Source organism: Larus michahellis, chromosome 20, assembly GCF_964199755.1.
Source record: "Larus michahellis chromosome 20, bLarMic1.1, whole genome shotgun sequence".
Taxonomy (NCBI): domain Eukaryota; kingdom Metazoa; phylum Chordata; class Aves; order Charadriiformes; family Laridae; genus Larus; species Larus michahellis.
The window spans coordinates 8,200,244-8,227,146 of record NC_133915.1 but is presented as its reverse complement, the minus strand read 5'-3'; the positions used below and the strand labels follow the sequence as shown (position 1 = coordinate 8,227,146).

The following is a 26,903-nucleotide window of genomic DNA, read 5'->3' as shown; positions in this document are numbered from 1 at the left end:
TAATTTCAGCGCAGCTCACCAGTTTCTGTGCCGTGGGAGACTTGTGACTGACACACATGCACATCAACACCCCAGTCCTCCCCCTGGGCCTGTAAACACCATATGGAAGCATATGACACCATAAGTGTTTCATTTAATATTGCCCCTGCAAGGGGCTTCACTGTAACAGTAACGAGAAGGCATCTTTGCCAAGAGCTGCTCAGGGCCTAAAGACTCTAGGCAGTAACAGTGCCTCCGGGAAAGAACAGCCAGAGGATGAAGGAGCAAGTCCAAGCAGCTCTGGGGTAGCCAAAGTCCAAAGATTCGGAGCCACTTCAGACAAGCCCTGGCTTGTGCTGGAGGCAGAAGGGCTCTGGTCAGGCCCAGGAACAGTGCTGGCAGCAGCGGGCTCAGGAGCGGCTCCGGTCTTCATGGTTGCCTACAATCATTTTGCTGTAGAGTTTCTGTTGCTCCTCCTTGAATGTGTCTTTCACCTTCTCCCTCTTCAGTCCTCCATCCCTGGGGAAAGAGTCACATCATCAGAGGAGCTGAAGGCGTGCACTGTCTCAGACTTCAGCTGGGGCTCCTCAGAGCAGGTCAGAGCTCCAGCAACAGCTGGACACCTACAGATATACCGTGTGTCGCCAGGGCACACTGCAGTGCAACTGTCCCCAAGGGCAGTTACTTTCACACCTTGCTCTGCCAGGAGCCGCACCCATGGCCCCACACTGTGCTCAACACGGCAGCTCTACCAGAAGTGTGAGCTGCTCTGATACCACTACAGCAGACAGTCCCTCTGCCTCCCAGGCTCTGAAGACCTTAGTGCCTGAAAAAGGAAGTTCCCAAGCTCAACTCACTGTGTTGAGCAGCATCAAGTCAGAATCAGGGCATCCCAGTGCAAGCTGGAATCGCAGAATGAAGCCCTGGTGCCCAACACACACAACAGAAGGAAAGACTTTGGTCCCTGCTACAGAAGAGCAGGTTTGGAGGTCACAGCCAATATGTACCTCCATTTCTCCATAGGTCTACTCTGCCCAATGCGGGACACAAACTTAGCTCTACAAGCACGTACCAGGACCCAGGAAAAAGGAACCCTGGCACCAGGAAGAGAAAAGCCTGCCTGGACTCACCAGAGCAGATCCACAAGGCCTCCCTGCCTGGCAATGGCTGACTTCACTCGATTGGCAAACTGGACAGCATCCTCTTCAGGCTGTGGCAAAATAATACTGTTCAGCAGGAGCAAAGGGCCAAAGAGGAAGCAGATCAGACAGGCCAGGTTCACCTTACTTACCTGCCTGGTCATTGGGGGCAAGTACCAGACACTGCAGACAATGGCCCAGCTGGTCATCATCCTAAGGAGGTAGGTTACCATGCCGTACTTGCTGCTGTTCCAAAAGGCATCTCCAAACTGCGGGTCATACTACGGAGGCAGAAGAGCTCACAGAAGTCAGGCAGCGGCTGCACCCTCCCTGAGGCTCCAAGTTCCACCCCAAGCCCAGCTACAGGCCAGCCCTCCCACAGGACTACACAGAGTGACCTCAGCGTCCCCGTGCCCTCGGACCAGGCTGTTGACCCAGCAGGGCCAAGACTGGGCTGCCAAGACGGAGCTCTCACGCAGAGAACTACTTGCGCTGTAAGAATGTTTGCCTTCTCATACCTTGATGGCCACAGGGTAGACCGTGGCTCCAATTTCAAAGCTCCCCTTTTTGAACATCATCACAGATGTGTTGTTGATGCAGGTTCCTGTAAGAGGCAAGCACAATCTTCTCAACTTCCCTTTGCAAGTCAGTTCAGAAGTCTAAGGGTTAGGCCACAGGCACCCCGCGCCTGCCCCCCAACACGCACTCCACAGCCTGCTCTCTGTGTGCACAGGATGCGTCACGTCAGAGATCTGACTTCCACATTCTGGGTTCAGTCAGCTCTAAAATGCAATATCGCCTTTGCCTCAGTGAAGGCTCTCAAGGCCCTCAGCTGCTAAGAAGAGAGGGAACAGAGAGCTGGTGCTCTCCACCAGCTGCTTGTGCGACCTTGCTCCACAGCTCACCTTCTGGGAAGATAAGAATAGGCAGTTTGCTCTTGTCCTGGACGTGCTCTGTGAGCCTAAACAGAAGAGTGTCACCAATTAGCACAGGGCACAGAAGCTGTCATTAGCAATCCACACAGCATACAGTCCTTATCCTGCAGTCACCAGGGACTATCAGGGTGCCGCAAGAGTGGCACCGGCTCCCAACAGCCACGAGGCAAGCCAGCGTCCTCACCCAGGGGAAGTGGGCAGCCCCCCCTTTCCCAGCCTCCAGACCCCCCCCTGCAGCCAGCAACTGTCACACCTTCTGGCGACGAGGTGACGATCTTTGACCTCAGAGCGTTCAAACCAGACGTGGGGGCAAGCTTTCACCATGGCTCTCTGTATCACACCCATGAGCCCTCCGTGGATCTGACCCACCTGAACAGGGCAAGAAGACACAAGTTACAAGACCTGGTGACACACGAAGGCCGAAGCAGCTCCTCGCTCCACGGCCAAGTTGACGTTCATCTTTCTACCCCTGCCCTGGAAAGGCTGAGAGGAAAAGTCCCAGGCTCTGACTGGAAGGACAGAGGTAGCAAGCCCCAAGTGCTTTCCACATTGCTGGAGGCCCAGCTGGAAAAGGGCTTTGCTCTTCCATGGACAGCAAAGCCCAGAGCTCTACTTGCCAAGCAGTGCCCAGAGAGCCCTGGTGCTCCGAGTCCCAGGGCAAGCTTGCTGGAAAGTCACACAGAACAGGGTCTGAGAGAGCCCTGCGACGTCACGTGGGGAACAGCAGTACTGCACGCTCAAAAGCCTCCTGCTGCCTGCTCCTTGTCCCATGCAATATGCCTGCTGCTCCCACCACACATGCGGCCGGGCCCTGGCAGGCAGAGCTGGGGCAGGGGTGCAGACCTTACCATTGCGTAGTAGCCATCACTGGCCAGGATAATCACATCGATGGGAGATGTGTGATTGGCCACGCAGATGCCTCCATTTCGGGGTCTGTTTTCTCTAAATGCAAAAGAAAGGCACCGATGAGGACGGAGGAAGGAAGCGCGAGGCCTGCAAGAGGCAGGGCATGGAGCAGCTGGTGGGACGGGACACTCTGAAGCAGGCAGTGCCTCCTTACCGGTCGTGGTAGGTGATGATGGCTGTGAGGGCACGCACACAGATCCGGTAGCACATCAGGTGGACATGCTTGCTCAGGAACTCCTTACACCTGCAGCCCAGGACAGAGACCATCACCCCCCAGCCCCACGATCCCCCCTGTAACGGCGCCGCCCAGCCCAGCTGGCCCAGGCCACGAGACCCAACCGAGACTTCACATCTCTCCCACAGAAACACATCTCATCCTGGGTTTTGCTATCATCTTATGACCGCTGATTCTTAAATCACGAGAACCAAACTTTGGCCTTTGCTATTTTCTGTTCTTCTTCCTTTCAGAACCCAGGGCTCCGCCTCAGGCTTAGTGCTCACGTCTAGGGCCTCTGTCTGAAATTACAGGGTGTCTGTTCCTGAGAGGCTACAGATGCCAGGACCACCTGCCTTGCCTGCAGCAGGCAGAACAGACAGGCCTTGCAGGAAAACTTCAGGATTATCAGGTCTCAAACTGCACAGAAGGCTCCCCATCCCCTCTTCCCTCAAAGATGAACTCACCTTCCATTTGGCAAATATCCCACCACTGTAGTACCAGTCACCAACAAGCTGATGCCAGTGAACGCCAGAGCTATCCTGCAGAAAGAGGGAAGCCACACGCTAGCAAAACCAGGCCACGGGCCCTACTCATCAAGCAGCCTGTCTCTCCTGATCGTCTCGAACAGGGTCCGTGGGGCTTGGAGAGCAGTGGCACTTGCAGGCAGCTCCTGCAGCAGCACTCACCTGAGGGGCAAGAGGAAGCAGTAGCGGATGAGCACACCCAGACCCCAGAGTATAGTGAGGCGCAGGCTGATATACTGGAAGTTGTAGTTGGTCCTGCTGAGCAGATTCCAGGACTCCAGCTCTTCAGCGGAGAACCTCTTGGTCACTTCATCATCCATGATGGTCTCGATGCCTTTGCGGCAGAAATAGAAGATATCTGAGAGCTCAAACTCAGGGGTGTCCAGGGCTTTGCCGCTGCCGCTCCGGCGGATCTCCTTGATCTCCTCTTCCAGTGATGTTGGCTCCTTTGCAATGATACCTGCAACATACCACAGGCAGCTCTGAGCAACGTGTGACCTGCCCGCTCACAGGCAGCTGAGAGCGGGGGCCTGCCCTTGTCCGCCCTCCACAGAGCCCCCTTCCTTTCTCCAGTCCAGACAAGTATAAACCAGTCCTCCCAACTATCTAGGAATGAAGCACCCCCTGGATGCTTCCCTCCCTTTCCCCACGAAATGGACCATTGCTTCCTCCAATCTACTGACATGGAAAAGGCTTCCCAATATCACTCGCTCAGAGACACCACATTTACCCTGATCTCCCCAAAGGAATTTTGAACTTTACATATGCCCATGCAGGGCAGGATCTTACCATTGACATAGGGCTTGTATAATGGATGGTTCTTCTCCTTGGCACCACGCTCTATTCTCAGGGTCGCCCACTGCAAGAGACACACATGATGAGTAAGATTCACAAAGCCTGTAGCTCCACTTCCTACTATCCCTGTTTTACAGTCGACTTCCAGAGGCAGCCATGGTTAAGGGGGACAAATGGGGCTAAACCAGGAGGCTTCCGTACAGAACCGAAAGTGACGAAAACAGCTGAACCGAGGTGGAAGCAGAGACTGGCCCGGGAGGAACATTTTTACAGCAGAGATTTGTCCGCAATGGGACAAGAGGATGCAGGCGGAGGTGACAGCCATGATGTACACACACATGTGTGTGCCATTCTGCGCGGCAGAGTCCCAGCGAGTGCCAGAGGGAAGGACAGTGCTCAGTGGTGAGATGGCACAGCAAGATTTTCTGCAGCCTCCGTGTCCTGTAGGCTCTGTTGCACCTGGCCCGTGGTTGCCACTGCACAGCTGCTGGGTAGTCTGTCTGCAACACAGCGCTGGAAGCCGATCATGGCACTGGTGCCATTTTTCAACCCTCATTTCTTCTCAAAAAAATGCTCAAAGCAGAAACTGTGTTTTTGGGCTGCTGCTAAAACCATCAGGTTGATGATGGGATGGGACCCTTCCCTCCCTGATTCAGCTGCTTCTCAGCTCACCAGTCAGTCCAAAACAGCAGCAGCAAGCACCCTCAGACGCCTCTCTGGCAGCTGGCTGCCAAATCCCATGCCCAGGCTACCTGTTGTCCACAGAAATCTCTCTCAGCTGTCTCAAGGACACCAGCAAAAACTGCTGGCCATATTTCTGGACAGTCTTCCTGCCTGCCCTCTGAGTAACCCTCTCAGCCTCACACTCTTCTGCATTATACAGGCCCAGGAGAACAAGCTTCTTGTGTTCTTGTGTACAACGTGCTTATTACTCCAGGCTAGCTGCTCCATCAGGGAACTGTGAAGAAGGGGAAGCCGCTGGGAACTCCCAGCATCCCACTCTCAGCCCATCCCAGCATCAGAACAGGAGGCAGCCATGTGAGAACGCTAATTGCATATGGAGTGTCTGGCTCATCTAGAAGCATCCTCTGCCAGCAGAAGGAACTGCAGGATTGCAGATGATTGTCTAGACATGCCATCCCAGGAGAAGTCAGAAGAGGAGCTCTGACCCCGCAGCAGCTGGGCAGCCCATGGAGAAGGTGTTCCTCGCAAGCCCAGCAGTCCCTATCCCGACTGCAGTAGCCGAAAGCCCAGACTCTCACCTGGGAAGCTCCAGGCAGGTCCCTCACCACCAACAGAGATGCGCAGCCACCACTCGGGGATGCAGCTCTGGCCGTGTCCCATGAGATGCCAGACTCGAATGCTGCCCCTCTGGGTGAGGTTCGGAACACTAGCCCCTAGAGCTGGGAAAATCTTTCGGGTAAATACCATTCCCTAAAAATAAAATTCTGAATAACCAAACCTAGCAACTGAATTTTCCACCAAATCTGTGAGCAGTTCTGCCAGAGTGCTCCTCTCTCCCACCACAAAGATTCTCTGATAAAAGCTGAAATAGACTTCAGAGTCTTTTCAGGAAAATAGTTTCAAAATTAAACACCAAAATAGGTGTGGAGATTAAATGTTCCTGAATCAAAGAAATTAAAAAAAAAAAAAGAAAACAAGGTGAAAAGTTCCATTTCAGGTAAACCAAACTTGTTATTAATTTTTTCTCCCAGTTCAGTCACTTAATTTGAAGTCAAGTCTTCAGACATCTGTGTTAACGAAGCACCTCACAAAGCCCAGGGTCTTCCCATTCACACCTCAGGCTTTTGGGAGGACTTGGAATTTAATGAGCTGAACGTTGCAAGCTCCATGGCTGCCTTCCCAAGCCCAGCCAGTACAGAGATACTCCTGGGGAAGACCAGCCCTATTCAAACCGCAGTAGCTGTACCATGAATCTTTTCACAGCTTGAACTCCACGTTTAAGAGCCTAAAACCTCCCTATCAAGCACAGGGCACCCCTTTTCCTTTTGCTCAGGCTGCCAGGGTAGGCTGGTGTAGGCTTTATCTACTAGGAGTTTGGCAAAAATTCTGGTCTCACCAGGGACTTGCTTCAAGGAAAATATTGGCTGTGACACAGCCCATAAAATTAGTCTGCCAAAGGCAGGCAAGGGAACAGCATGACCCCAAGTTGGAAAATTCCACTTGGCCTCCCTGTGCCAAAAGGGTCAGCAAGGGTTGCTTGTCGTCCTCGGAGGCTGCAGGTCCAGACACGGCTGCTGGACTCTGCAGATAAGCAGGCGGCACTCCAGGACAGAAGGGCATTGAGAACTCTGGGTTCTGCCCAAAGACCACTCGGGGCTCGCAGTACAAAAAGTCCTGCCTCACCTCCTGCTTTTGCTTCATCCAAACATGTGCTGGAGAGGAGGCGCCCGCCAACTGTAGCCTTGTCCCTCCCCATCACACCCTACGCCCCTTTTGGCTCCTTTCCTCGTCCAACTGTAACAGTGCTCTGCCTTGCCTGGGACATTAACCCGTCCAAGCACACACCTCCTCTCGGCGCATCTACGGACCCTACTGTGCTATCGTGTACCTACGGACCGCACTATCCTACCACTTTACTTGAAGACTTACTGCATTAATCACAGGGAAAAAGCAGCCCACAGAACAGAGGTCTAGTAAACTGCATTTGGCTGAGATGACCCAAACGGGTCATCTGGCACCAATACGTCACCAACAAACCAACCTCCCACCCCAGCCATCTGTAATGCTCTGCTGAGGGGCAAAAGCACAACCATGCTTGACAAGACCCTTGCAAACACACAGAAAATTCTCAAAACATGACTTACCTGAAAAATCTTTAATAATGTTTTCATGTAAACCTTGCGGATGCCAAAGGAGACTCCAAAAATTGCCGGCACAATGATGAAAACCAGAAGCAGAGTGAAGAGGACAGTTATGGAAATCCCCAAGAGGTTAACAACCAGGCTGTCAAAGGGGAGCAGGAGGAACATGGTGAAGGGCCCAGGCAAGGCTGGTGCCCTGCAGCCAGACAGAAAGGCTGCCCGCGGCAGTTAACCAATCCTCCTGTTATTCAGCAACAGTCTCGCACATGCACCGAGTCCGCAGCCTGCTCACAGACCCCATTCCAAAGTTCACATCCTTTTTGGGCTCTGCGAGAGAGGGAATGTAACAGGATCAGGGAGAGCCGTTGGGAAAACAAGCAAACAATCTGCCCGGAGCCCAGGTGAGTTCAGACAGTGCGGGCTGAAGAGCTCAAAGAAGACGGAACACGCACACAGGTTCCTCCATGGGCGTGCAGTGAGCACTGCAGTGACACATCTGCGTGAACGGGTATCCTCCCAAGGCGCTGCCGAGCAAGTCCTGCTGTGGGGCAGCTTGTGAAGAAGCTGGCAGCAGAACCCCCTCCTGGCTGCTGAGAGCATGCAGAGTCTCTTCACAGGGACAAGGTGGAGTCCATCCCTGAGCCTGCATTGGAGGAGATCGAGGGAGTTGGCACTTGCAGGAGCCTACCGTATGTGGAGCTATTATTGTTGTTTCCGTGAGGACACAGGCACCAGCGCAGGTCCTTGCATGACGCCTGGAACAAGTTTAATTCTGGAGGCCCCTGGCATCCACTCAGGCTTAAGGGTCGTTACAGACACAAATGAAGCCTGTGTCCCTGGAAAACTCTTCGAACAGCGCGTTGGCTTCTTGGCAGACGAGGCACTCACATGCCACCAGCACTAGTGGAGGAAAGAGAAACAGAAGTCAGGCAAGTCACACCGCTTGGAGAGACGTCAACTCGGAGGGTGGCAGGAGGCCAGTGACAGTGGGCTCTGGAGCCTGGAAGGCAGTGCTTGGGCTGAGGTCACATCACTCAGAGCAGCTCCGGAGGCACAGCTCAGACTGGCACCCTCCAGCTGCTGCCGGGCACTGTCATGGACTTGGGAATCACCCCGGCTGCCGCTTGTCCTGTATGTCCGTACCGTCCGCACCTCAGGCTGAGCGGACTTGTCCAGAACTGCGCCCAGAGCACGGGATGCTGCAATCAGGTCCCAAGGACAGGAAAGGAGCCAATGGAGTGACAAAAAACCCTTCCTCATGACAAAGATTTTATTGCCTCTCTCATTTCAGAGGCATCCGAGTGCACTGAGCCAGCCAGGTATCCAGATTCCTGGGAAGGAATCACTTCCTCTCTCCTGTACACACACCTCACCTCAGCCTCCCAGGGCAGGAAGCTAGCCCAGGGGGAGAATTACTGTCGATGATTAGCTAAAGCGGAACTCGCTGGGGCACGGGGAGCAGCCAAAGGTCAGGCACCCCAGGGGAGGAGGCCCTCTGCAGCGTGGGCACACACAGGGCCATCTGAGGCTAGCGGGAAGATCCTGCCTGGGGGAGACTTTCCTCCAGATACCACCTTCCCCTGGCTACGGAGCGTCGACCCGAGGGTGGGATCTAACAGGAACCCGACAAGCACTCAGGGGCAGAGGAGAGGCCAGGAAGATCCTCTTGCTGCCCTGCTTAGCGTGTGTCCCAGCCGCTGGCGTAGCACCGCTGCAGGCGTGAGCAGAGAGCACCGTCGGTGCCTCAAAGAACACACGCGGTGGCACAAACCACGTCCTGGGAGAGGCAGCTCCACAGCCACACGCCGAACTGCCCATTACACCGGACCCGTCACCCCTCAGGACCGGCACTCCTGTCGGGGAACTGGTCGGACCGGCCGCCCGGGCCTGCACCGCTGCCCTGTGAGGGGCTCGGTCACGGCATTCCTTGTCACCGCGCCACGGCCTGCCGCGCACCGGCCTGTGGCAGCGCAGGCCCTGCTCGAGGCCCGCAGCCTCCGGGGGTCACGCCGAGCCTGTCCGGCCCCGCCCCAGGGCAGGGACCGCAGAGCCCGGCGGTCGCATCCCGCACGGTGGCGGTGGACGCCCCGCCCCGCGCTGAGCGCGGCCGGGAGCAGCGTCGCGTTCCGCTTTATTCCCCGGGAGCCCGGCGTCGCACGGCCCGGGGCCGCAGCGAATCGGGGCAGGGCCGGGGCTCGGCCCGGCGACCTTCGGCCTCGGCGTGTGCGGGAGGGGCCGCCGCGCCGGGAGGGGCCCCGCAGGGCCGGCAGGCCCCGCGCTGGGCGGTGGCACCGGGGGGCCGGGCCCGTCCCGCCCGGCGCGGGGGGGCGCTGCGGCGCGGCCCGCAGCACGGCGGGAAGGCCGCGCTCCCCGAGGCGGGCTCCGGTTAACGGTCCGCGGGGCGGGGCGGGCCCTGGCTCGGCGGCGCGGTCCCGGCAGGCGCAGCTGGGGGTGGTGACGGCGCGGGGCCGCGCGGGGGGGCGCCGACGAAGCGAGGAGGGAGGGTTTGGGGGGGGGGGGGGTCGCAGGACCGGTCCGGTCCCGCACTCACCTGCCGCCACCGCCGCCGGGCCCCGGCTCCGCCCCCGCCACGTGCCGTGCGCGCCGCCGCACCGCTCTACGTGCGTTGACGTCAGCGCGCCGCCCGCGGGGCCGCGCCCGCAGGAAAGCCCCCCCACCGCCGGAAGGGGGCGCCCCCCGCCGCCGCGCGGATACCGGGAGCGTGCGCGGGCGCGCCGCAGGCAGAGGCGGGACTCCCGAAGCGCCGTCACTTTATTGTAAACTCCCCGGTACAGCACCCACCACCGGAGCCGCCCCCGCCCCGGCACCCCCCGTGAGCGCTCCTCGGGGCCGCCGGCAGCGCGGCCTAAGCCGCCACTGCAGCCCGGGCTCCGCCAAAGCCCCAGGCCCATGGAGGGGGGGGGGGGCATGCCCCCACCCCTGCAGCTCCGAACAAGGCACTTGGGCAGCACCGGGAGGCCGCGGACCACAGGGCTGGCTCCCGCCCGGAGCGGCTGAGGGCCACAGACGTGTCCTTTGTCGCTGCCCTGCTCTCCAGGACCAGCAGGCCAGGGTCACACCATGCAGCAGCTCACACCTCTGCGGCATTGGCCAGCGCTGAAGAAGCTCCTGTGGGGATCGGCAGCTGCTCGTACAGCAGTCAGCCAGACCGACAGAGGAGCCAACAACACTGTGAGCGGCATCTTCTGCGGCCGAACCCTCCCCCCACACCGCTGGGGCACAGTCAGGGTGCGGAAGGGACCTGCAAGTCTCCACACGCTGCTCTCCTACCAATACGGGGCCTGGGTCTCTGAGCGGCGCCAGGTCTGCAGGTGAGAGAGGACCAGTGCGGCCGCCCGAGAGGTGCCAAGATGCTCCCAGGCCCTGTTGGCGCTCTTCATGGCGTGGGAGGGAGGGCGTATCATGCCCACATGGCAGATCTTGTAGTTCTTCCCATGGTTGTTATCCCAATAGGTCTTCTGGCCACACAGGAAGGAGATGCAGAACTCTGTGGCCCTGCGAGAGATGGACGGCTTGGGCAGGGCAAGCTCAAAGGAGAAGGTGTCTGTGTCAGCCAAGCTGTATGTGCTATGCATGTACTGGCAGGGGATGTCTCGGAAGCTCTTCCAGCCATCAAAGGTGATGCGGACCATCACTTTCTTCTCGTACTCAATGTTTCTGACCTTCACTGTCCCTGACAGGGCACGGTCCTGAATCACGCAGTTCTCCAGGCAGACAAGGTTGCTGTGTAGGCGGCTGCGGAAACTCACGTAGTCCGCAGAGGGCTGTGGGAAGTCCAGCACATACCTGCACACTTCTGGGTGTGAGTCCCGCGGCTTAGGTCGGAAGCAGGCGAGGTCAGACAGGGCGTGCTGCAAGTCACAGAGGTCCTCCTCGATCTTTGAGAAGAAGCGGACAGCTGTCAGCGACAGCCCCTTCATGTCAGCAAACACGACTCTCTTCTTCTTCTGGCCCTTGGAGCTCTTGGTGCTGTCTCGCCACTCGGGCTCGGGTTCTGCACTCAGCTTCTGGTTGAGACAGGACCGGAGGGGTTTGCACCCCCGGTTGCCCCGCAGCTCCTCATAGGAGTTCAGCAGCTTGCGGATGGGGGGTGAGTGGCTCAGGCAGAGCCGCACGGCCAGGTCCACGGGCATGGCTGGGGGGGCGACGGCCCGGGCGCTATACACCTGGGAAGAGCCTAGAGGCGAAGAGGGGGTCAGGCGGCGAGCCCCGGGCCCCGGCCCCTCAGCCCGCCCCCGTCCGCGCTCACTCGCCGCAGCTCATCGCCGCCCGCCTGCTCCCCTCCTCCGGCTCCGCGCTCTCAATGGAGCCGTGGGAGCGCTGCCGGCCAGGACACCCCGCGGCCGCGACGGCAGCCAATCGGCGCCGGAGACGCGCCCCGCAGCGACCAATAGGGGCGCGGAACCACCCCGCCCCGCCCGCCGGCCCCGCCCCGCCCGCCGAGGAGCCCCCGAGCGAGGGCGACAGCGGAGACCGGAACGGCGGAGCCCCGGGAGGCGGGCAGCGACCGAGCCAGCCCAGAGACCCGGTACCCGGTCCGGGCTGCGGCCTGCTCACCCCTGGGGCGAGGGGAAGGGAAGAGCCTGGCTGTGAGGCGGGCTAACCGGAGCAGCAGCACAGAAACTGCTCCTAATGCCAGAAAAATGCAAGTGCTTTTGGAAAATCAACGTTTACTGAGCTATCAACGCCCCGAGGGGGCTAAAGGAAGAAGAGGAACGTGTTCCTCTCACGTTGTCTTTAGTGTTGGAAGGTCTGAACTGTTATTACACATCCCTTTACAGATGCTTGTCTGAAGACAGCTATTTCCAGGGCGTCCAAGCACAAACAAAATCCTAGACTCATCCTCTATCAAAAGTGAATTTAACTCAGAAGTTTCTCACCCCGGTTCCTTGCCCTGAAAAAGAAATTCACTCACGCCTTAGCAGACAAGAGGCACCGCGGTGTCCCTGACATCTATATTCAAAATCACCTTCACTGTTTAGCTCACATGTGACTCCTTGACAGAAAAGACTGTCACCCAAATCAGATCACCCCTGCCCTGTACTACCTGCTAATCTCTCCAGAGCCGTCTAGCCATTTATGTTAAGCAGCCCTGAACATTCCTGCTGACAGCACAGATTTTCATCAGCCCATGACACAACCTACCTATCAGTATTTTTACGTGGCTTTCCATTGCCACCGTGTCCACATGTCTCCAGCACAACGCAGGACACCTCTCGTAGGATGGCCAGGAGAAGCGAGGCTGAACCCAGCGTCTGGCTGGCAAAAAAACTGCAGTTCAACCCTGCCCTTGGTCAGCAAAAACATCAGAAAAAGCAGCAAGAGAGTCAAAGTCACACCGTCCCCTAGAAGGACGTGTGGCACTTGTGTCACTGCTGGCTCGATGCTCCTGCCCGGGGAGGAGCAGGACCGTGATCTTTGTGGGTGACCAGGAGCGAGATGCGCTCGCCTGGCCGGGCCTGCAGGAGCCAGAGGTGCCTGCTGTTGGCCAGTGCTCCTGGCTACCAGCCCCCCAGCCTGGCCAGCATCGCAGCAGATCCCTCTGCTGGGCCCAGGCCCGAGCTCCTGCTGTCAGCACATGGCCGACACGCTGCGGCAGAAGCCTCGAGCTGAAGCCCTGGCTGTGCCCACACTCAGGCCCCAGCTGGAAGCAGCACTCCATTTCTGAGGCCACGTCCTTCCTGAGGGCAGCTGGAGGATCTGCCACATCATACGCACCCACCAAGGTCCAACTGTGGCTGCAACTGCCCAAGTTACAAACCCACGCGATATCTCCCGAGGTCATGACAGTAAACTGCCCCCCCCCTTCTCTGAACTAAGGGTTCTTGCTCATGGTCTCGCACGTTGTCTGCTTTTGAACCTCTGAACACTTGCGATGAGTCAATTTGCAGCATTTGCTTTTCGAGAACCATCCTTTCATCACTTCCTCTCACGCTGACAGCGCGTTTTCCCCCCCACTTCAGTGACGTGGGGGAGTCAGCACAGACGTGAAAGAGGGTTCCTAGCAATGAGACCCCTTGCCCCAACTTTCTCCTGCACTCAGGAGAGCAGATCCGGCTCAGGCTGGGAAATCACAGCTCACCATCAGTGCCCTCCTTGCGACCTCTTTCACCATCCACCTACTTTGCGTTTAGAGCTAATCACCCAGTAAACCAAGCTATCTCCACCTTGGAGGGAGCTGAGAACAGGGGATGTATTTGAGCTCAAGCCCTGCAGGAGACCCCATGGAAGCTGGAAAAGCGGCTCCCACTCTGCACATTCCCTTCCAGAAGCCGAGATGGATCAGTGGGTCTTCTCCTCCATCTAAAAGCATAAGCCAAAAGCATCACTTCCTTGACAAAGCTGTGGACACTTCCCCGTCCCCTGACACAGACAGAACAGAGGCACAGTGTTAGCGTGAGGCAGTATCCAGTCCCAGAACTGTCCCGGTATTTTGTCATGGAAGGCACAAAAAGCACACAGTGGCATTTTCAGGTATGCCAAAATGCAATCTCACTGTTAGCCCGACTGATTTCAGCCTATAAGGCATCTTCAAGAGTCCTGCAAGCCTGGGATGATGTTGCCGTGTGCCAGCCGTCGGACTCCAGAGAGGAGCGGTACTGAAGGCACTCTGGAAAGAATCAGACCCCCGTTAGGAATCAGCTGCTGGAAGAGGACAGGCACCCTGTATGCTCACATTGCTGCAGCCACGTGAGATGCAGCCATGAGGCAGGTACTAGCTGCCCGGACAATTGTTCAGTCAAACTTAATAGGGCCAAGGAGAAAGTCTGCCAGGCGTGCCAGCTAGACATTCTCCAAGCAGCTCTTCTACAGCACACTTCTGCAGCAGCGGATTAACGACGGCTTTGGCTGGGAGCTTCAGTCACCTCTGTGAAGCTGCCTGGGCTGTAGATACGGGCAAGCGCAATCCACAGCCTTTCCTGTGGGGCTGTGCAGAGGTATGCGCTACTGATTCCTAAGGATTAAACCCAGCCTCCTCTTAACGTCTATACTTAAAAGAATCTTCTTTACCTAAATGGATTCATCAACCACACATGCAAAGCCACTCACACTACAAGATGCACTGTCACCCCCCACCAGGCAGAGGAGGGGGAGCCTCAGGGGGGCACCAGGCTGCCCCTCACACACTCACACAGAGCTCCCTGCAGGGAGACCCTGCCCTGAAGGAAAGCAAGCCACTGTCTGTCCATGCACCTGACGGGCACCGAGCTGAGGTAGCACGGCACACTCCGGCTTCTCCAACTAGAAGAGGCACACACAGGTCAACAGGGACAGAGGAGCTTTTCCTCTGCGTGACTAGCACAAAGAAATTGCGTGTCACTCTGGCCCCAGCAGCTGTTTCAGCAGAAGGGAGTTTGATAGTTTCTACCCTCACAACCACAATCAGCTGTACCAGAACCCCTCGCTCTGTGGAGGACAGCCTTCAGATCACGCACAGCAGAAAGCTGCTTTCTCCCGAACCCACGATTATAGTTGTTCTAGTTTAGTGAAACTGGCCATGACTGGTCTTAAATAAGGTATCCCAGCAGCTACACACTGAAGCCTTCCAGAAAAGGCCCTCTGACTTGTCACTTTGCATTTGTTCTATTGATCCAAGTCTCCCTGCACAGGGAGCTGAATGCTCTGCTGCAGAAATCAAATACAGAATGCTGGCCTGATAGGAAGCAGTGTGAGTAACACACAAGTAGAAACCGGGGCAAAAAAACCCCTCCTATTCTCATCCTGCAGCAAGAGACTGTTCTGGGAAAGCTCTGCCAGCCTCATGCTCCAATATCTTTCAAAACAACATGAAGGCACCACAAGTCCCTACAAGGTCACAAAATTCCTCAGAGTTCTTCCACAGTGCTCAGCTGCTAATCACGCAGACCATCCTGTACAAAGGGTCCTACCTGCTCTGGAGTTCACTGACCACGGCAGCCTTGAGGATTAGCTGCAATAGTGGGGTAATCTCCCTGGAGTCAGCCAGTCCAAAGCAGCAGGTCGGAAAAGGCTGGAAAAGCAGCAAGGTCTCTCAGACCCTTGCTTGATCTACATGTAGAATTTCAGGCAGTGAAATAGCAGCACTTAAACCCTCTGTGCAGAGTCTGCTCTAGTGTTGGATTTACACGTGTAGCAGAACAGCAGACCTAAACACAAATTTTACATGGGCAGCATGAAGACCCCATGGCTCTGGCACAAACACCCTCACCATGAACCGGTTGCTCTGGTTAGGAAGAAGCTTGTGACAAACTTGCAAATGCTGTCTGACATTTCCAAAGCTCTGATCATGATCGCACCATGCACAACCTGATCAGAGACAACACAGCTGCCTGTGGCTCCTGGAGCCACTCGATCGTTGGCCCAGGACAAGAAATGCCACTATCAGCACAAGGTCCAGGTAGCAATTCCAAATCCAGGCCTACTCTGCAGGCAAATCTCAGATACCTGTAATGGCAAGCGTGGATATTTTACAAGGATAGAGCTATTATTGCCAATATTCCAGGAAAAAGCAGCACAACTCCTCTCTGGCCATATTAGAAGGGGCTGTACTGACCCAGCTGTATTCACCCTGGGACACAGGCTGCATAGGCAGACCAAAGCTCGTGCAACCTGCCTTCCCCAAAGGCGGGACAGACTGGCTGTTTGACCCACATAACAATGCTTCAAGGGCAAAACTCAAGGCAAGTAGAAACCCTGAACTCCTGAGCTCATGGCTACCTCCCAGCTGATATCACCAGAAAGACAAAGGGAACTAACTTAGCAAATTCATCACCCTCCCTTCCCACTGCAGGTAACGAGCTGGTGCTAAGCATCTCACGCAGGACCCTATGGCTCTCCCCTGCTTGCCTGTGACATTCCCTCTGTTCTGAGCTACAGTTTCCATCCTTCACATGTTCCCAATCCCTCCTGCTCCTTCTGCAAGAAGCCAGATTTGCTCTGCCAGAAAATATCCTTATGTGTGGTGGTTTTTTGCTCAACAGATCATGTGGCAAACATGGCACAGAGGTATTCCCCCAGTTCACCTCAGAGCGACTGGCCACTTGCACAACATCCAGGGTTGCACAGACACTGCAACGAGATCAGAGCTGATGGGGAAGGTGGAGTTTACATAGCTGGTTGCCACACCATTTGGTCAGTCGGGTTCCAGCCAATAGCCTAATTTAAAGAACAGCGCTAAACTGGAACAAGAACGAACACACACCTGCAGGCTTAAAAAGAGAGCACCCTGCTATTTACAAAGGCCTTTGAGGATAGACGTGCTCTGTCCACACCTGCTGTCAAACCAGCTGGGAACTGGAGAGGCAGTAGCTACACTTGTCCCTCCCTTCGGACTCCAAGGGGACTGTGTCAAGGCTGCTGCAGAGCCTTGTTGGAGGGAGTGCTGTGACACAGACTGCCCTCGCTCAGGAGCACCAGCGAAAGGAGTGTGGCTGTATTCCAGACGTGTCATAAGCAATTAGGAGTTTGATGAGTGGTGGGAGCAATGAGCTCCTCTGCATCAGCAGAGGGAAAGATGTCCTGCTGGTTTATGTGCATGCTTTCAAGGGTACCCCTTCCAACACCCCTGCCCATCCACACCAGCTCCGAAGGGGACACGGCCCAGCCCCACGCCACCTCCGAAGGTGACACTGCCATCCCCACACCAGCTCTGAAGGTGATGCTGCCAGCCCCACGCCAGTTCCGCCGCGCCGCCCCAGCGCCATCTGCTGTTCCACCCTGCCGGTACGGCGGGACACACCGGTGGTGGCCCCTGGCGACACGCAGCCCTGGCCCTGCGCTTACCGCTTGCCCCTCAGATGAGCTGCACGGCTCCCGAGGCCACCAGCGGGGCAATGGTCCTGTAGCGGATCAGGTGCTGCGAGCCCTCCTCCAGGTCGATGGTGTACTCCCTGCCAGAGACCGGTGACATGTTACACTGCCGCTCCCGTTTCGCTGGAACCCACACTGCTTTTGTGAAACGAACTTACTTATGTGCACTGCACAGGGAAGCGCCCACCTACCTCTGCTCATCTGTCTCTGGCTCGACCAGGATGTTCTCCTGCCGCTCCAACACCCGGAGGAACACAAAGGAGTCCAGGTTGGGCTTTGGAACTGCAGACAAAGGATTCAGAGCGCAAGCTCATCACTCGCTTATGTTCCTCTGCAGGACACTGAGCTCACAAAGGGGTATGAGGGACAGCAGACTCAAGGCCAGTAAAGGGAACGTCAGACATTTCTGATCAGATGAAGTGTGCGCTGCCTCAAGGTAAGACAGGACTTGATGGCAGGGGCTGACGTGGTCCTGACAGGGGCACCAAGTGATAGCAGCATCATGCCACGTACCACACAGCAGAGCAGCGTTGTGACACTGTCACCACATCGTCTTTGCTTCTACTAAGTGCCAGCTGGAGGACCAGCCCTTAACATTTCATGCTCCCCAGAGCTTTCCCCACACCCCTGCTGCTACAATGTTCAGATTACCTGGAGTTTGGATGTACTCACCTGATTTTAGGAGCGACACTTTCTGCAGGTTGGGTGGCATGTGTTTTAAGGCCACGTTTTTCAGATAGGTCTCTGTGTTTGCCATGTACCTGAAAAAAATCACTGGAGCATTTACCGGTTTAATCAAATACAAATTTATAGGGAGAACACTGAGTGAAAACGCAAGCAAGTGACATCTCCTGGTCCCACAGGCATGGCCAGAGACAAGCATAACGGCTTGCCCTGGTAACTGGCTCAGATTACCAGAGTTATTTTACTTCAGGTCTTTCCTTATTCATAAGGAAACGTCCTGGTAAACCCCATGATTCTTACTGCAAACCTGTCTAAGGATAACAGTCTCAAGAACTGTTCAGCATAACACATGGGAAAGTTCTATAATTTATATAAAGGGAGAGAGATGCACCCAAAACGTACTCACTCTTTAGCAAAAGCAAACTCCTCTGGTGACAGAATGGAAGGCTCCCCTTCGGCTCGAGACTTCTCCTTCTCCAGTACATGGGGGAAATACTTCTCTATCTGGTATTGGAACAAAATCCCCAAGACTGTAACAGACCTCTCCCAGTAGTTCAGTGCCTATAACCCCCACTCCCAAGAGGCTTCCCCTGCAAGCAGCGGTCACTGCTGTACTGGTGTATGCAGCAGCCACAGGCCTGCCTAAATTCCTGCTCCTGAATTAACAGGGATATGGCCAGCTGGGGTCTCCACGCTGCGCAACCATACATGTACGCAGCAGGACCCAGGCAGAACGTGCAAGCATTCAACTGTGCCATCCTGGGCTCAGAAAACACTCATAGCAATGCTGTGATCCTCCTTCATCACAACAGAAAACTGTGTCCAAGGAACGAATTCCTTTGGGTTGCACTTCAGAGGACACAGAAAGACAGCACGCTTTAACTAAGCGCCTTGCTGAAGCTGGAGGCATTGCATGGTTAAAATTCACGCCTGAAGTCAGTCTTTTTCATCCCCTGGGCAGCACTGCGAGAATTACCTTCACAAGCCTACACCGCAAGTAGCTACTGAGCACATAACGGATCCTTTCAATCTCCATGCGGTGAACGCTGACCTTCAAGTCTCCCCTCTTCGCCCGCTTCAGGTTTGCCTCCTACAAGGAAATGCAAACAAAAGTTAAACAGCTGAAATGTTAAATAACAAGAACCAGAGAGGAAGACATGTCTTTTACATAGAGTCCACAAAACCAGACTGCAGCTGCTTTTGGTGACACAAAGCACAGTGTTTCTTTGTTTCTCCCAGTCCCCCCTCCACGACAAGCCTGAAGATGGTAGGCAGAACAGCCTTATCCCAGGGACAGAGCAGCAGACAACCCTGCCATCCCCAGGTGTGTACCTGCCAGGCCAGGTAACCACAGCCTGCCTGCACCACCACCCCAGCCCCGCAGAACCTACCATGTGGTCCAGCTGCTCCACGACACACTCAATGATCTCAGGTTTGCTCTCCAGCAGCTCTGGGGCAAACTTCTCATTCAGCCAGGCCTGGAAGAGGGCACACTGTGGGCAGAAGCGAGGAACGCACCTGCTGTACGCCCCAGCCCGCGGAGAGACCAGACACTCAGCCTTCCCCACCTCCCCACCGAGCCCAGGGGCCCGGGCCCGGCCGCCCCACCTCTCCCCAGAGAGCCCAGGCCCAGCTCTCGGTCACCCCCAGACCTCCCCCGGGAGCCCCGGGCCCGGCCCCCGGCCGCTCTCCCCAGCTCACACCACCTGCTCCAGGCTGCGGATGAGCTGCGCCGGGGTGAGCACCAGTTCCTCGCTGCCGCCGTCCGAGTCCGCCCCGGTCCCCTCAGCGCCGGGCGCCGCCATCTCCCGCCACCGCCTCCGCGCACGCGCCGCCCGCCCCACGGCGCAGGCGCTCGGTGCCGCCCCCAGCGCGCAGGCGGCCCGCGCCCAAGATGGCGGCGGCGGGGCGGGGGCGGAGCGCGGTCCGTCGGAACCGTGAAAGGCGGCGGAAGAGAAGAACGCGGTTATAGAAACGGGCAAAACGGCTGCGGCTTAGAAACCACGTCTGTCTGTGGCCACGCAGTTTTACTGTCACCGTGAGAGAGGAAAAAGTCCGAGCAGCGCCTGCAGGGCCCTGCTCATTAACCTGCTCATTAACCTGCTCATTAACCTGCTCATTAACCTGCTCATTAACCAGCCCGGGGAACGCTGCGCCACAGAGCTCAGGTCTTCGGTTGTGAGTGGCCGAGATGGAAAGGGGACAAGGGGGGAGCAGGTTACAAAGCCGCCAGCGTTACAGATGTGCTTTTTGTATTCTCAGTCAAACACTCTTAATTACAGGCTATAAACACAAGCTTTACCTGAAATAAACCGCGTCAGATGAACCGATCTTGAAGCAAGACTAGCTGTTTTGTTCACAGCCCCGATCCTGCTGCTGCAGCAGTAAAAACCTCAGCGTAGCGCTGCGTTATGCAAAGCGGTGCTATCAAATATGACACAGACACAGTTTAAGAAAAAATTTACTAATCCATTAGTACTTCTGCCAATATTGCAACAGATGTGAAAGGCAAACACTATTACAGTTTAGAAAAAGCAAGTTTTATACAATTAAAATATTAAACAAATCTCAAAAAAAAAAGTGGCTGAGTAATAAGCCTGGAATTTCAGATCCAGAATTAGCACCTACAGCACCACCGAAGCCAAAACTCGATCTCTTCTGCGTGAGTCTCCTTTTCTAAATTCCTGAATTCCTTCTACAATGGGACAGTGACAACCTAAAGCAGGACATCCTCGCTTTCAGAAGGGAAAAGGATACAAGAGAAAAATATGAAGCCAGCTTGGTTTGTAGGAACTTCACTCTTGCGGGTGTTGCTGAGGAATGTCGATGCATGGGGGCTACTAAATAACGCACAGTTCTACGCTTCAATAGTGTGCCAGCAGACAGAATTAAGAAACCATCTTATACAACATCTAACAGTTTGTCAAATCAATGTTTTCCTATAAATTATATATAATAAACCCATAAAGAAACAGTTTTACACTTCACATATTAATCAGAGTAGGGTAGGAATTGTTATGTTTATTGGTTCAGCATCCATTTCATTGTACTTACTGTTCCATGAATGAATAGACCCCCTCTTCTGGTGAGCATTGACAGACGCAGTAAAGGAACAGATACAGTAGTAGAAAAAAACACCAGTAGTAAGAGTCCAGCTATTCCTCCCCCTTCTAGGAACAACCAAAACATTTAAACAAATAACACTTTGCCTTCTGGTTTTCCACGAGAATCAGCATGGGAAGCATAAAACGCTCATTGCCTTGAGTCCCTTCTCGCCATGCAGAGGCACTGTGTCTCCCCTCACTCCAATACTGAACGGGAGGGAAGGCCTCGTTTCTGGAAAATTCCCCACTCTGACTTGTAGCTTCCAAAGCCTGATTGTTGTACAGAAGGGTTTAACAACTAGGGAGGAACAGCACTGCACTTATGTGACTAAAACTAGACTTCTGTCGGGCTAGGTGCCTCGTTTCTTTCAGAAGAGTACGTAGCTTTACCACTTCTGCTTTTTCTTGAAAAAAAAAAAAAAAAAACTAAGAAGTTTGCCACAAAATGGATGCTGACCAGCTAGGTCACCCCATGTGGAGCAGTTTTAGGAAGTTAGTCCTTGTAGTAGATGGCACTGTGGATCTGGCAGCAGAGAAAGGAATGATGCTCTGAAGTAGGAGGTAGGGGAACTCTGATACAGCAAGTCCACTGTTGAGCTATCTGCTAGAAAAGAAGTTTCATATTATTAGAAACTATTACTAAATAAAACCAACAAAACCCTACACAAACCTCGACACAGCTATACTTTGTTATCTTAGGAGGTATGCAGCAGGAAAAGCAGCGTTACCACGTGCTGTGGCGAGTAGCAGAAAGAGAAGCCAACACTCTGGATTTCATTTGTCCAACAAGAAATAAAGACCTTTACTTTGTTTCTCTCTGCATAACAGGCATAAATATTTCCAATCTCTTTTCTGCAGACATTGCCAACAACCTAGACTTAGATTGCCATCCCAAGGTCTGGAGAGCACCTAAGAAAAGTTCAAATTTGAGCTTTTCAAAATCAAAGCTTAATGAAAGTTCGATAGGTATTCTGCAAACCCAGGGATAGTAATTTTGTAGCTCTATACTGCACGCAATTATAGTGATCTTTATTTTGGCATCTCACTTTAGAGTACTCTAAGCACTCTTTTCACTTTGTGCCTCTGCCACACAGTGTCATGAAAACTAGGTGTCTTTCAGCAACTTTTCCATCACAAGTAAAGATACCGACATGAGAACTGGAACAGCATCCATCTGAAAAACTGCAATAAGAAGTTTTTGTATGCTAGAATACACTCAGGGACATGCAAAGATTTTTCCACTTAACACTATTGGGTAGGATAAGATCTCAGAGACAGTAGCGGATCTCAGAGTTCTTCTGAATTTACACAGATGTTGCAGAGACCACTAGAAGTCCTGGCTCCCTAGTCAGAGTCCAATCCTCTACCGCTACACAGGACAGAAAGACAGTCTGCGTTTTGTAGTGCCCGTGTAGGCTGCATTCACATTCTCCAGGACAGTGTGCAGGCTCCAAATGACTAGGTGACAGCTGAGGAGATGAATACCTAATACAGCTCCAGTTCCAGATATTAGGCTTACTTGGGTACTCATATGGCTTTCACAACAGTGTTTACTGATCATAAATATTGGCAATTCACCAAACTATCCAGAACTCATGACACAAGTCTTTCATCATTTTTGATATTTCAGTTATTAGCATTCATTGACATAATGCCAAGTACTGAAAAATATTCTGTCTCAGCATGACAGAATCTGCTGCTCTGAGCACAGAAAACAGGTTGAGACTGATCCAGTATAAGGTTAACATGTACCTGAGACTCCACGGTTTTATCTTCCGCTGGTCATACCTCTGTCTTCATAAATGGTAATTTCAATCTGCACAGAAAAGCTGTTAAGGAAACATACTATAAAAACATTATGAAAAAAGGCAATAAAATATTAAGATATCAGAATCTCATTTTTCTGCTCCATGCCTGCTGTTTCAAGGCTAGTTTCAGTGCTACAAAGCAAACAGAACACCACAGGTAAGAGACGCCCTGTCAGGTCAGTCAGTGGTCTGTCCAGCTCAGGACTGTTCTGACGAGAACAGGAGACGCTGCGTGTGGAGGGTTTGTGAGCCTTGACACCTCCCGTTACATCTCAGGAGAAGCAGTGTACTAGACACATGTTAACACTTCTACAGCTCAGCTACTAAGTCACTAACCAAACTGAAAATGCTTTTAATCAAGTTTAATGTTTTGTGTTTTTTTAGGAGGTGTATGCATAAAAAAATGTGGAAAACATATTCAGAATAATGAAGTCGTGTAGGTGACAGCTATGGGCTATATAGACAAATACACATATAACCCAACTGCAAGGAGTTGGCCTTAGTATGCATATAATTGGCATTCTGTGTTTCAAGATGCTTTGGTTCCAATATTCTCAAAAAATGATACATGTTACTCATTCTACCCCCAGATTTGCTATGCGAGGTCTTTACAACCACTAAGGTAATAACTAGATAAAATCCCTGCAGTGTGGTTCAAGAGTTGAAGAAAAAAGGTTGAACTAAGCCATGCTAGAACCATGCAAGTGCCAGGCTGGTATCAACTTACAGAGATGACATATGGTGAAATCTTCACCAGAATCTGAGCCGAGGGTTGCAAATTAAACAACAGCCACCTCTTGCTTTCACATCATCCATTTCTGTCCTACCAAGTTGGTCACTTTTTCCCCCCTAATCGGACAAACTGCATTTTCAGTCATCACTGAAACAAAGGAAGCATCTGAAGTGTAGAAGTACTCTGTTTATACATGCTGTGTTTTCAAGGAAGTCTCAAAGGATGGATTCCAATACTGCACTTTCATTGTCTTTTGATGTGACAGATCTTAATGTACTAAAATCTGACCACAGAACGGTACGCAATGGAGAGTAACAAGACTAATCACATATTCTGCGTATCACAGGTCAAGCATGAGCAGATGGTGCAATACTGAGATAAACAGGTAGCATCTCATAGATTGTCTCCTGCTTTGTCCACCTAAGAAACCACAGAAGGATACAACTCTTAGTCCTCTTTCAATGGGGTCTGTCAGAAGGAGGCCCTGAGGAGCATAAATCTTCTCGTTCTGTTCCTGAATGAACTTGGCAATTTTCTTTAGAACCTGGTAATAGAAGAGCAGAGAAGTCAGAGTTTCAGGTTTTGCTACATTACAGTTAGAGCCCCAGCAACATCCCAGATACAGCAACATCTGGAGGGCCTAGCACACAACTAGAGATGGAACTTGCATTATTCCTCTGAAGTACAAGCAATCATTTCATTACTCAAATTGACTAACATAGACAAGTCTGTCTGATGTCTATGTGAAATCACTCTGCAGTAAGATCCAGAGTCTGTACGGAATTTGTATGACAACGGTGCAAGTCACAGAACACCTACCAAGAAATAAGTCTTTGACTGAATTCTACAAGACATACTGTCTTCCGAGTAACAAGGTAAACAAAAGACGTGCACCTTTTCATAATGCGTTTCCATGCACAAGAAGATGGTATAGGCAGTCAGACAGGCGAGGCATCCTTCCAGGTAAGATTGGCCCCCAAGTTTTTCAGCTTCTGCATAGAGGTTATTCAGTGTTCGGACAGTCTCTTCAAACTGCTGCCTATCAATCTGCAAGAGAAGTCAAGTTTAGCTGCCGTGCCCTGTACATTTCAGAACTCACCGGTATCTTCAGATATCTACCTTCATTTATTGCTTATTTGCACTTCCACATTTTCCAGCTACTGCGTTTAGAGCCAAAGTCTGAAGGACACTTTGAGTTACAGACCTGTAGTTCTTTGTTAAATATCCACCCAGTGATTAGACCAAGTCTGAATTCCAATACCATGTGAACACAAAACAATGAAGAGTAACATAACTAAACCAATGTGCAAGTCAACTGGAAAAAAAAAAGCTTAAATCACATGCAAAGAGATCTGCTAGATTAAAAAGAGCACTTAGGGAGTGGATTCACAGAGCTAATCTTAATATCAATAATGCCTTGCCGCTGCTGCAGTACTGGTCAAACAAGCTCTGAATAAAACAATACAAAACAAACGAGGAAGAGAAGAAAAGTGCAGTGAGAAAAAGAAAAGGTGTTAGCAAAGAGTATTTGTTTTGCCATCAGTTGAAGATATTACATCTGACAGCATTAAAGTACTTGAGACAGTACTTGTGAGGCCACTGAACAGGCTCAGCAGAACTGGCTGGGCTCCACAAGAGAGGACAGTGTCAATGCACCACAGTACAACAACGCGCGCTTTATTCTCACCAACATAATGAACACATTCTATTTTACTGCTACAAAAGACAGCTGCCTTCCTCACAATTAAAGAAAGCACAAAGCACCAACATTTCATAAACACCGAAGAGAAGCATTTTAAACTATTTTTCATGCAGCTTTTCACTGCAAATTAGAAGTATTTTCTTAGTGCAATTGATCAGAAATGCTATTTGGACAACAAACAACGCTTTTATGCCAAAAAATAAACAACATCCAAAGCAGGATATCCCTTTAAACTTTGAAATCATGCCTCTAGCACTATGCGTAGGGCTGAAACAAAAAGAGAGGATTAGGAAGCGCCAGCCTCCTTAAACTTACAGATATGAGACCTGAGCACCGCCCTGCCGGGATGCCGGCGGGAGCACTGCTCCCGGAGACGGACACGGAGGAGACCCGCCGCCTCCCTCCCGCCCCGCCCCTCCCTCCGCGGGGAAAGAGCGCAGGTTTGCGCAGGAGACAGACGCAGAAGGGGCTCAGGGTCCCGCAAAAGCCACCCAGGCGCCACCTGGTTCCCGTCCGCAGGCCCTTCCTGGGCCCAGCCCTCCCCGGCCGCGCCCCGAGGGCCGGGAGCGGGCCCGCCCTGCTGTACCCTGTTCTCCAGCTCAGCCGGGAACTTGCTCTGGAATTGGCACCGCGTCCCGCCGCTGTAGTCGCGCTGGATGAACACCTTGCCCGACACGGGCGCCTGCTGCGGCCTCATCGTGCCGCCGCCGCCCGCGGCCCCGCCGCCGCCCACTCCTCTCCACTCCGCCGGCCGCCGCCGCTCACTTACGGCTGTCGCAAAAGCGTCGTGACAGCTCCGGGCTGGGGAAAGGGCGGAAGCGGCAGTGCGCAGGCGCAGCGCGGCCGGGACGCTGAGGGCCAGGGCCCCGCGCGCGCGTGCGCGCCGGCCGGCCTCCCATTGGCTGCACCGCGACTCCTCCCTCCCACCGCGGGCGCGGTCAACCCCACCCGCGCACCGCGTGGTACAGCCCACGTGACAACTCCCCGAACACGCGGTACGGGTGGTGCCGCCGCGCGCGGAGATGGCGGGGACCGGGGGGGACCGGCGGGGGGCCCGGCGGACGCCCCTCAGCTCCCCTCCCCGGCCCCCCTCGGCCCCCCGCCCGGAGCTTGCGGCCCGCTGCAGGGCCGGCCTCGGGCCGCGCCGGTCCCGCCGTCTCCCCGCGAGGCTGCCGCCCGGCAGGCCGTGGGGGTCCCGGCTCCCTCCGCCGCCCCAGGTGTGAATTCCGCCATGTTTCCCTGGGAATCGGGGCCGGCGGGGTCTGTTCCCACCGGCTGGGATCGTTTTCAGGCCACTTACCTTTGACCCGCAACCTTTGGCCCTGGCAGCCATGCTTCCACAAGGCCAAAAATCGCTTGGTTTAAGGAAAACCTGAAAGTTCTCACCAAACCGTGGTGAGCAGCGAGGGAAAACGCCGACCACCGACGGCCCCACAGCACGATTCCCTGCCCTCTCCGTCCCCCGGTCTGATGCTGGTCACCCCGAGGCATGGGGGCAGCTGGCGGGGGACAGACAGTGTGTGGCCGAGCGGGATGGCCGCGGCACTGGTCCTGGCAGCCCGGGCAGTCCCCGGCCCTGCCACGCCAGGACTCCTGAGCTCCCGGCTGGGGCTCAGGGGTGTTCCTGCAGGGCTGCACGGGAGCTGGCACCTTACCCTGGGCCCCCAGGCCAAACGCAGTTTTGGGGTTACGTTGTGCCCTTTGGGGCTCACCGTGGAGTTTCGCTGCCTCCTCCTGTTTCT

The 26,903-nt window shown here is 54.1% G+C and overlaps 4 protein-coding genes across 9 annotated transcripts; all 4 read right to left on the bottom strand.

Moving 5' to 3' along the window:
- Positions 1–113: 113 nt before the first annotated feature.
- On the bottom strand, positions 114–8,220 carry GPAT4 (glycerol-3-phosphate acyltransferase 4). 2 transcript variants are annotated; one of them, XM_074563838.1, is made up of 13 exons: positions 7,324–8,220; positions 5,758–5,898; positions 4,490–4,559; positions 3,863–4,160; positions 3,641–3,715; positions 3,114–3,203; positions 2,902–2,995; positions 2,307–2,422; positions 2,024–2,079; positions 1,637–1,722; positions 1,271–1,399; positions 1,110–1,189; positions 114–498 (listed from the first exon to the last, which is right to left on the bottom strand). In XM_074563838.1, exons 4-13 carry the CDS (start codon positions 4,018–4,020, stop codon positions 390–392), a joined length of 993 nt encoding a protein of 330 aa, XP_074419939.1. In that variant the 5' UTR covers positions 4,021–4,160; positions 4,490–4,559; positions 5,758–5,898; positions 7,324–8,220; the 3' UTR covers positions 114–389. The 2 variants fall into 2 exon arrangements, with proteins under 2 accessions (XP_074419939.1, XP_074419937.1); XM_074563836.1 differs by lacking the exon at positions 5,758–5,898 and having other exon boundaries at positions 7,324–7,488.
- Positions 7,324–19,723, bottom strand: GINS4 (GINS complex subunit 4). Of its 4 annotated transcripts, none has more exons than XM_074563840.1 (8): positions 19,521–19,723; positions 19,206–19,292; positions 18,791–18,904; positions 18,221–18,318; positions 17,803–17,891; positions 17,322–17,412; positions 17,104–17,210; positions 7,324–8,220 (listed from the first exon to the last, which is right to left on the bottom strand). In XM_074563840.1, the coding sequence occupies exons 1-7, from the start codon at positions 19,617–19,619 to the stop codon at positions 17,114–17,116; spliced, it is 675 nt and encodes a 224-aa protein (XP_074419941.1). In that variant the 5' UTR covers positions 19,620–19,723; the 3' UTR covers positions 7,324–8,220; positions 17,104–17,113. The 4 variants fall into 4 exon arrangements, with proteins under 4 accessions (XP_074419941.1, XP_074419942.1, XP_074419943.1 ...); XM_074563841.1 differs by lacking the exon at positions 7,324–8,220 and adding an exon at positions 10,075–11,518 and having other exon boundaries at positions 19,521–19,720; XM_074563842.1 differs by lacking the exon at positions 7,324–8,220 and adding an exon at positions 11,999–13,951.
- On the bottom strand, positions 10,075–11,474 carry LOC141733467 (protein phosphatase 1 regulatory subunit 3C-B-like). The gene has a single exon (XM_074563839.1). The coding sequence runs from the start codon at positions 11,472–11,474 to the stop codon at positions 10,608–10,610; it is 867 nt and encodes a 288-aa protein (XP_074419940.1). The 3' UTR covers positions 10,075–10,607.
- Positions 19,724–20,259: 536 nt separating the features above from the next.
- Positions 20,260–26,003, bottom strand: GOLGA7 (golgin A7). 2 transcript variants are annotated; one of them, XM_074563845.1, is made up of 5 exons: positions 25,748–26,003; positions 24,354–24,506; positions 23,902–24,003; positions 22,671–22,734; positions 20,260–21,519 (listed from the first exon to the last, which is right to left on the bottom strand). In XM_074563845.1, the coding sequence occupies exons 1-4, from the start codon at positions 25,856–25,858 to the stop codon at positions 22,687–22,689; spliced, it is 414 nt and encodes a 137-aa protein (XP_074419946.1). In that variant the 5' UTR covers positions 25,859–26,003; the 3' UTR covers positions 20,260–21,519; positions 22,671–22,686. The 2 variants fall into 2 exon arrangements, with proteins under 2 accessions (XP_074419946.1, XP_074419945.1); XM_074563844.1 differs by having other exon boundaries at positions 20,260–21,522; positions 25,748–25,947.
- Between the last annotated feature and the right edge of the window lie 900 nt (positions 26,004–26,903).

Excerpts from the sequence above, each read along its gene's own strand:
- GPAT4 (XM_074563836.1), bottom strand. The coding sequence starts at position 7,488 with ATGTTCCTCCTGCTCCCCTTTGACAGCCTGGTTGTTAACCTCTTGGGG. Across the intron at positions 4,560-7,323 it reads CATTATTAAAGATTTTTCAG|TGGGCGACCCTGAGAATAGA; the intron begins GTAAGTCATGTT and ends TGTCTCTTGCAG. Across the intron at positions 2,996-3,113 it reads ATCATCACCTACCACGACCG|AGAAAACAGACCCCGAAATG; the intron begins GTAAGGAGGCAC and ends TTTTGCATTTAG.
- LOC141733467 (XM_074563839.1), bottom strand. The coding sequence starts at position 11,474 with ATGCCCGTGGACCTGGCCGTGCGGCTCTGCCTGAGCCACTCACCCCCC.
- GINS4 (XM_074563840.1), bottom strand. The coding sequence starts at position 19,619 with ATGGCGGCGCCCGGCGCTGAGGGGACCGGGGCGGACTCGGACGGCGGC. Across the intron at positions 18,905-19,205 it reads TGGAGCAGCTGGACCACATG|GAGGCAAACCTGAAGCGGGC; the intron begins GTAGGTTCTGCG and ends ATTTCCTTGTAG. Across the intron at positions 17,413-17,802 it reads AGTGTCGCTCCTAAAATCAG|TTCCAAAGCCCAACCTGGAC; the intron begins GTGAGTACATCC and ends CTTTGTCTGCAG.
- GOLGA7 (XM_074563845.1), bottom strand. The coding sequence starts at position 25,858 with ATGAGGCCGCAGCAGGCGCCCGTGTCGGGCAAGGTGTTCATCCAGCGC. Across the intron at positions 24,004-24,353 it reads TGGAAACGCATTATGAAAAG|GTTCTAAAGAAAATTGCCAA; the intron begins GTGCACGTCTTT and ends TTCTATTACCAG. Across the intron at positions 22,735-23,901 it reads TTGAAAGAGGACTAAGAGTT|ATTGAAATTACCATTTATGA; the intron begins GTATCCTTCTGT and ends TTTTCTGTGCAG.